A 9,395-nucleotide genomic window follows, 5' to 3' on the forward strand; every position below is an offset into this window, starting at 1 on the left:
GGAATACAACGGGATTCCGCAAGCATTCCAAAGACGCACTATGTGTGAGGTCCATTTCTGGTGTTCCCCGCCGTGATATTGCTGGAATATTGCTAAAAGCGGCATAAAACTAAACTCAGTCAGTCTTCCAAAGACAAGTCGACTAAATGAGACGCCGATGCGCGGCCTGTATCACAGCCAAGGAAGGCCGCATATGATCAATAACTCTTGTCATTTTTCTGTTTGGGTGTCACCCAGTTTTCGGAGTAATTATCCAATAAACACGGATGGTTTTATCAATCATCTCTTTTTGGATTCAAATGTTTTCTGATATTTTTTCTTACTTTGCATCTTTTGTGGTCTTAACGTTATCTGTATTTTAGGTACATGATGTGTATTTTTCTGAGTAAGCATAGTTTTCATGATAATTATTCGCCCACCATCATGGATAATCATTTTTGTAAATCTCTCTGGCAGTATTTAAGTTAGCTAAGGGAGATTGCTTTGGACAAGTAGACCTAGGTGATGTATACAAATGCCAGAGAGGTTCTCTAGGAATTGTACATAGCACGGAGACTTGTATTTCATTACACGAGTCGCTAGACAGGAAAGACCCAGGGCATTCAGCTCGACCCAGTCCACTTGGACTCACCCTGCACTGGCAGCAGGAATCCACATCCATATCAGGCACGTGACTGTCATATGATACAACACAAACTGGTAGCGGCACAGTTTATAAGACATTTGAAAATGTTCGTATAAAATGAAAGCGAACTACGAATTTTGCTTATTCATAGAATAATCATTTTTCAAACACGCCTGTCATTTAGCAACAAAACTAATCCGCAAAGATTTCGTGTAATATTGCTGCTGAAGGTGTTAGTAGACTAACATCTAGTCTCTGATAATGAACGTATTTTACAGAAAAATAAACACATCCTAAATTATGATCAGAAGATATAATAAAACGGAGTCCAGAGACATTCTTCATTTTCAGAGATTAAACAAATCTGCAGAGCGATTATTTCTTGGAATTTCACAGCACATGCAAAGATTGGTACAAACCCTGAAACTGTGGAAATCTAGATTTGCCACATAATCTAGACTTGCGTGGGCTTTCTTGGTAGTATTTGTTTCAGGGTCTGTATGACACACTAGAGGTACCTGGCGAGATGTACTGAGTTGAACAGAGTGGTGTCCAAGGAGGTCATTCAAATACACTGGTGACACACTCCCTTGTTCTGGTTGTCATGATATACATATATTTCTTGAATATATTAATATCGAATCATGAATCAAAAATAGTAGTTGGTTAGCTCTTTAGGCGGTTAAGTTGAATTGATACCATCTTTAAATCTGTGTCGATCCCAGGAGTACAATCATTAGTTTAATCAATAAACTGAATATTAATTGGCGAAAGTATGTTCTTGGTTCATCTGATTTACATGCGAAGCCATCAAACCGCGACTAGTATATGTTTCAATTGTACATTATTATTTAACATTCATTTCTCATGTGCCAGATAATACGCCACGTATACCTGGTAATGCATATTTATATTGCGAAGAACATGGTTCTCAATTTAATCGTGAAAACATTAAAAAACCTCTCTGACCACGTTATATTTGATAATATAGCACCAGATCCGCATGAAATATTATTTTAAACATTCTGACAATGTCATCTAAATGTGAAAATGTATTTTTATACATGCGTGAGTGGGTGAGTGAGTGAGTTGGGTATCACGCCCCATTGAGGCGTGGCAGCTTGGTGTGGGAGGAAAACCCAAGGGGACGAACGTCTCAGACGTTTACCACTTTAGGGGTGAGTGAGTGTGTGAGTTTAGCAATATTCCAGCTATATGGCGGCGGTCTGTAAATGATCGAGTCTGAACCAGACAATCCAGTGATCAACAGCATGAGCATTGATCTACGCATATGGGATGCGATGACATGCGTCAACCAAGACAACGAACCTGACCAGTCCTTGTTGTACCCATTAATGCCGAGCGCCAGGCAGGGACCAACAAGTACCATATTTTAACATCTTTTGGAGTGACGCGGCGGGGATCGAACCCGCGACCTTCCGCTCCCCGGATGGACGCTCTAACCACTACACCACGGAGGCGGACAGAGAGCGAGAGAGAGAGAGAGAGAGAGAGAGAGAGAGAGAGAGAGAGAGAGAGAGAGAGAGAGAGAGAGAGAGAGAGAGAGAGAGAGAGAGAGAGAGAGAGAGAGAGAGAGAGAGACAGACAGACAGACAGACGGATGCGGTCAGAGAGAGAGAGAGAGAGAGACAGCCAGACAGACGGAGACGGAGACAGAGCGGGAGAGGGAGTTTCACTAAATGCAAGATTTCCAGAACTCTGACAACACCGGGTGTCCAGGTGGTCAAGCACACAATTAGATGTTCGCAGGACACATTCTACTCTAAAGCCCACTGTGGTGAACTTATCAGATGTTGCTTTGTACCGAGAAATCAGGTTTCAAATATTCATACGATTTGGATCTCAACGTTGGCCAATGCATTATGGATGGCAGTCACCTTCCCTGAACACCAGACACGACATAAATACCTATTACAGTGGAACTTCAGCTGGGCGGGTCTGGTTTTGAAGCAACCTGTTAAGAATAAATCATATTCGCTGACTGTTCATTCTTGGCACGTATGTCCAAAATATTTCATTTCGGTCATGTATTTGGATACTCAGTTGTTGGACCAATGAAAACGAAGGTCTATGTCATGTGACCTGAAGGTCGTGCTATGCCTAATAAATCACCCGCTATAGCTTTGCCTCAGCACTTAGAACAAAACTCATCCGTTCTAGTAATGAGAGAGTGGTAATTAATCATACCCATTGAAGCCAGACGTTAACGGAACGAAAAGCAAGATGGGATGCTTAGTGGGATGCTCAAGGTTGTTCAAGGTAGCTTCTCTCATACTGTTCCTTGGCGTCATCGTCAATGCCATTGGATTTGCATCGCCATTTTGGTCAAACAGATCTCCGGATGTCGAAGGCTTGTGGCAGATCTGCAGCAATGGAGTTTGCGAAGGAACAGTTTTCAATCCCTTGTCAAGTAAGTGCAGTTTTGACAATAAAGTATATATACCGTTAGAGAGAATATTGAAACTTGGACATGCTGCGTCAAACACAGATTTACGTTATTTCGTACGATACATTGTTACAAACGATACAACATATATTGACCACGGTGCCGTTCTACGAAGTGATCTTAGCGCTAAGGCGATCGTAACTCCGATATCTTACCATAGACTTGCGACAGTCGTAGCGCTAAGGTTGTTTTGTACAATCCTGGGCCTAGATTTTCGAAGCTCTCTTGGGGCTAAGATAGTTGTAAGTTAATGTTAATGTATGGCACTTACGACTATCTTAGCGCTAAGAGAGCTTCGAAAATCTAGGCTCAGGGCCGCGTTTCAGAAACCGATCATAGCGCTATACTATCGTATCCTATACTTTAAGTTACGACATTCATAGCGGTAAGATCGCTTTGTGAAACAGGGCGTAGGGCAGGGCCAAGTTGCAGGTCTGAGCGCTACGATCATCTTTCCTCTTTGTTATCATCTTAGCGCTAATAACGCTTTGTGCACGTGGCCCCACGTCTTGATCATCTCGATAATACGGAGATAAGGGACTGTAGGAATCACATAGGTACCCAGGACACCCGGTGTGGGTTGGAACCTCTAAATGGCCCCGATCATGTTCTTGGGTGTCCATGTGAACGTCTACGTCCTGTAGCACTACAGGGATTTCGGTTAGCACTGGTGCTCGTCAGCTGGCCATTTCAGAAAACACAATGGATTGGGTTATCAAACTGGTTGTCCTGGTTAATGGAATGTCAACGAAGGTGGATCGTTGTTCACAATATCAATCACCGGGTTGTCTGGTTCAGCCTTCATCGTACATTTCCCCTGAGCAGCGTCATCACACACACAGCACACACACAACCTTCCTGTGTCACTCAGAGATTACTTAGGGTTTTCCTAAAGTTTAATATTTAAAAAATGTAATATTATTTACCCATACAGTCAAACGTAAATTTACTCACTGAAACCTTCGGGGTTAGTAATGGGGTCGGGATCTCAGACTCGGTGACTTGATTGATACATGTCATAATGTTGCAATTACATAGATCGATGCTCATAATATCAATCACTAGTTTGTTGAAAACTCGATGATTATAAAGAAGCCAACACAATAGAACTGGAATAGTGCTGATTTCTTGGTCAAATTTAAAGCATGTCTACGTCAAGTCTACATATTGCATGTTTGATTTCTAAGCGTTGTGAATTTATGCTATATACATATGAGCACCAGTTATACATGAAATATATCAATCTGAATCTTCTTATAGACGAAATTGTTAAAGAATGAAAATCTCTCAACATTATAAAATATACATATAGAAAACATTATCCGTAAAGATGACAGTCAAAATAAATCCTCTTCATACAACGCCAGGACGTCAATAGTCCAGTCATGTCTCCTCATAAACACAATGTCTCTCATGCTTTTGTAACCATCCGGTGATTGTTGTACATTAAAGACACGTACGTTTTAGCAAGTACCTGGGAGGGCTGGGAGGGCTGACTGTTTTTTCAACAGAAAACGAAATTATGTTGAAATATGCAAAAGGCCACAGTTTAATTCACCACACACACGTTTAGCAACTAGTGCGACGGGCGCTTGTTTGTATTGTCACTTGGCAGTAACGTTCATATTAAAACACCAGTGGCGGGGATGATTAGGGGTGGGTGGGGTGGTAGGATGGTGGTGTTTAGATATGCGCGTGAAACAGGGGCGTTCAAACAAACAGTGACGATCTGACTATTATTTCTTTCTTTGGCATGTAACGTGATACCAGGATATTTTTCGCACATATTTTCCCGTACGCCTAGAAGAATTAGGCCACGCCCCCAACCTGATTACGGTTCTCCTCCGGCTGATAGTGTTTGGCACATTATCATGTTTAAGGGGGCATCAGATTTCCTTATTGCCGAATTTTTCTGATACTATTTTGTTAGTATGCTGTGTTTTTGTTTTAAGTGTTGTATATTAATTTATCCATTTATTAATTCTTTCATTCATTCATTTATTGGGCAGGAGGGAAGGGGGGGTTATTATTGTTGACTTATTTAATTATAAGAACATTATTAATTACGCTTATACCTCAATAAACTAAAAAGAGTAATAAAGTCGATTTGTAAATGACGAAGACCTATAGTAATAGACGCTCGGGCCCTGACGCTAAGATATACATGCATGTCTTAATTCTTTATTCAGTACTTGTATAGGCTTATAGGTATGTTTGCCAGTTGATATAATGATTATGTCCATAAAGGACTTTCAATATCGACGTATCAGCAAACGTCATGGGACGTCATGTTTTGTAGCCAACGCTTTAACCACTAGGCTACCCCACCGCCCCTCTTTTGTAGAAGCTGCGCATGCAGAACACAACTGAAATGTATTTATTCTATGTTCACAGGTTCAGATTGGTTCATTGCTAACCAAATACTGCAGGCAATCGGTTTTGGCCTCGCCTTCTTGGGCGTAATCGTCGCTCTCTCTATAATGTGCTCTGCCTGTCTGTTCAACTGCTTCAACGCCTGCGGGATCCTTCTAACTATACATGCCCTTCTGGCTGGTAAGGGAGTCGATCCTTTTCACTATACTTGCTCTTCTGTTCCCTTATTCTCGAAACGTTCGTAGCCATACGAACTTCTTAAGCCCATTCTTAACACATTGGCTACGATCAAAGTTAAGAATTCTTAGGGCTACGAATGTTTCGAAAATAAGGCCCCTGGTCGGTAAGGGAGTAGATTCTTCTCTTATACATGTGCTTCTGTCCCTTCTCACTTCAATGCCCTTCTGGTCGGTACGGAAGGCGATCCTTCTCACTATGCATACCCTTATTGCCGGATTCAACCATTCTAAAAAGGAGTTGTGTCCTCACACAAGGATTTAAATCTTCACAATGAACGTCCTCCTGCTAGGAAAAGGGTGAAATGCTCTAAATACACACACAATATTCACTCTTCTGTCCAGTGAAGGTTTAACCCCTTACAATGTACTTGCATATCAAAGACAAAATGCTTTTCATGATAAATTATTGCTTGCTTTTATTTATTCGGTGTTTTAGAGGATTAGTGACGAATTGCCACAATTTCACGTCCTAGACTTTATTTTTGCAGCAATTCTGTTGATAGACGATGTGTAACGAATTCACGCCCTGCACTTTATTTTTGCAGCTATTCTGTTGATCGCAGGGCTGACCCTATACGGAGTTCAAGCTAAGATCCTGGACGCCACGGTCAGTTTCTTCTTCGCCTTCTGGCTGACCCTGGCTGCAGGGGCACTCTACCTCGTGTCCGGCATCCTCTTCAGCGTCTCCGTGGACAGAGATTGGAAACATGACGACGAAACAGTAGAATAGAGCATACAGCGTTAATGTTAGGCCGACTATACACACTGTCTTTATCCATAGTCAACTCTTATTTATCTCATGTTAAGTTTTTTTCGGGTAAAATGAAATATATTTCCAAATTCAAATTGGTTCTTGGTCAGCACCTTACCTGAATCCGTGTTCCCAAAAATGGTAGACATAAGGATCTGCGTGAAGTGGGGCTTTACATCTAGCTAACATGCTGTGATAATACTGTTCAAAGTGGTTTTAACCCCAGACAGCTTGCGGCATATAAGAAGGCTCATAGCTGTCTGGCTGAAGACAGCATTATATACATGATAAGCAATATCCATATTCAAATATGTGATAATAGGTATCAAAATAGACAGCCTACAGACTCGAATCTGGCCAAAATAGTAATCATCTGGTTTGTCATTCTAAGTCTTCTTACCCTATAGAGTTATCATATCATCGTTTAGCATTTCAAATATGTATTTCTGTTTTCTCGATATAGCGTGTACATTACTATATTTCTTTTATATAATTAGCGGGCGTTGGGGTAGCCTAGTGGTTAAAGCGTTCACCCGTCACGCCGAAGGCCCGGGTTCGATTCCCCACAAGGGTACAATTTGTGAAGCCCATTTCTGGTGTCCCCCGCCGTGAAATTGCTGGAATATTGCTAAAAGCGGCGTAAAACCAAACTCAGTCAGTTATATAATTGCTCTGGGGATGATGAAATTCTAGGTTAACGTAACCATGACACTGAATGCTTTAGTTATGTTATTCCGTCATAGAATGCATGATACGTACACGTTTACATTTTTCTATGCAAAATTGATAGAATATGTAACTGGAATACCTTTAATAGTAGTCAGGAAAATATACGTATCTAGCATCTCAAACAACACATATACACTTATACCGCTAACCATTATATACGGATGTGGGGGTAAGGAAGAGGTAAGCCATGGAACAAAAGAAACCCCACCAAATACTGACAGACATTAATAAGTTGAGAAATGTAAACCTCGCTTGAAATACAATACATTAACTTTTGTGAAAGAATTCGTCAGGAAATTGGGTGAGAGTCTGTGTGAAACATTGGCGCATGTCGTCCCGTCCCTAAACTACGATCTTAACTTTTAACAGTGGAAACTTGGTACACGTTTTGAAATGTCGATATATATGTATTTATAAAGCTAGCAAAAAAATGATTATTTCTTTTACATCTATGGACCCCTAAAGATTTACATTATCAGTGCGTCCGTGCAATGCTGAGTGTGTGTGTGTGTGTGTGTGTGTGTGCGTGTGCGTGCGCGCGCGGCCGTACAATGTTCTGTTTGTGTGCGTCCGTGCATTGCTGTGTGTGTACGTGCGAGCGCGCGCGCGGCCGTACAATGCTGTGTGTGTTTGTGTGCGTCTGTGCAATGCTAAGTGTGTGTGCTTGTTGTGTACGTGCGTGTGTGTGTATAAGAAAATCTCCTTCCTCAATCTCCTCGATAAGAGAAATTTGTCATTGTCATATAAGACCATTTGTCAAACACCTTATTTCAAATGGTCATATGAAATGAAAATGAAAATTAGACTACACTCCAATACGCCAAACGACAGTAGAGTTTATTTCTTCCGATTCATAGCTAATCGCCACCTTCACCTGAACGAACTAATAACTTCACTCAAGACTGATCTCGAAACTAGTCAACTCACATGGTGCTGACCATTGTGACAGTGTTATTCTTCCAAAGATGCAAATTGTTTGTATACTGTTTTTTGACTCTTGCATTTTCAGTATTACTGAGTGAAGTACAAATAATGAGCTCTAAAGTCCAGCTATCCCCATTGCTTTATAAGAAAACAAACGTATGACAGTTCAGCGTACAAACGGTATAAACCGTTTTTTAATACTTGTCTTGATACCGTGAATCGCAAACAAAACCCATATTAATATACCTACGTTTGTTAAAGATCTAGGAATAACTGATAATACATAAAAAGAATGAAAATTTGGTTCGGAAGAATTAAACCATTTGGCATCCTACTTATTTTGTATTGGAGTATAGAAAGAGAGATAAGAGGAACGGGCTAACAGTGCCTCTCATGAATACAACTGGGTGTTAGTGATGGCCCAGTCGCCTGAGGCCCTGTGCAGAGTTGTCTCCCTTGGGAGACCCAGAAACCTATAATCGTGGGTTCGGTTCGACCCGATTATGTCCAGTCTAGGTTTTTCTGCACCACACACGTGTTTGTGAGTTTCGTCGAAGTGGTGCTTGCATCACCTCGATCTTTCCTCCCAAGCTCTCAAGGTGACACGCCGTGATAAACTGGAAAACTGTTCCAAGCGGTATTTAAACTCATTCACCATATACAGGTACTCAAACGTGTAGAGCACGTTGTACGTATGTAACGATTGAAGTATGGAGCCTGTGCCTGTGAGTGTGGGAATGGCTGATATGCGAATGACTATAAACATTAATTCTACACAACTGACACGGATACATTCATACATTTCAGGGAACTCCCACAATTTCCGTCTAGCGGTGCCCGCTTTTTAAAATCGAAAGTAAAACTACATAACGGTACCCAGATCAATATACGGGTATTCCATTTCATACGAAGCTATGTGGGGTTTCGCGTTAATTTAAATACACCCACTAATTCTGTTTCATGTTTGCTACATGTACAGTAACATGTACATTTTATTTGTCTATTTGTGCCGTCAGAGGACGCCCTGTTCTCCAAACATCGCATTTGCAGAATGTTTTCAAAACATAATCTTCTGATTATGTGTTTGGGCGCCGTTCGGTTTAATCGATCAAACGGAAAACCAATAACGCTGTGTCTTACATCTTCAAAACGAGAAATATACGCCGTGATGTTGCTGGAATATTGCTAAAAGCGGCGTAAAACCAAACTCAGTCAGTCAGTTCAAAACGAGAAATATATTTCTTCTTATTTAAGCTTTTCTCGAAATTGTACCCACCTCACGTGTTA

At 41.1% G+C, this 9,395-nt stretch overlaps 1 protein-coding gene across 1 annotated transcript; it reads left to right on the top strand.

Annotated features, from left to right (window-relative positions):
* Nucleotides 1-2,869: 2,869 nt before the first annotated feature.
* Nucleotides 2,870-6,434, top strand: LOC124267223. The gene is made up of 3 exons (XM_046702139.1): nt 2,870-3,056; nt 5,487-5,645; nt 6,250-6,434. Exons 1-3 carry the CDS (start codon nt 2,870-2,872, stop codon nt 6,432-6,434), a joined length of 531 nt encoding a protein of 176 aa, XP_046558095.1.
* The last annotated feature ends 2,961 nt before the right edge of the window (nt 6,435-9,395 follow it).

This window comes from Haliotis rubra, unplaced genomic scaffold (genome assembly GCF_003918875.1).
Source record: "Haliotis rubra isolate DU_JTF1 unplaced genomic scaffold, ASM391887v1 Scf13, whole genome shotgun sequence".
NCBI lineage: Eukaryota > Metazoa > Mollusca > Gastropoda > Lepetellida > Haliotidae > Haliotis > Haliotis rubra.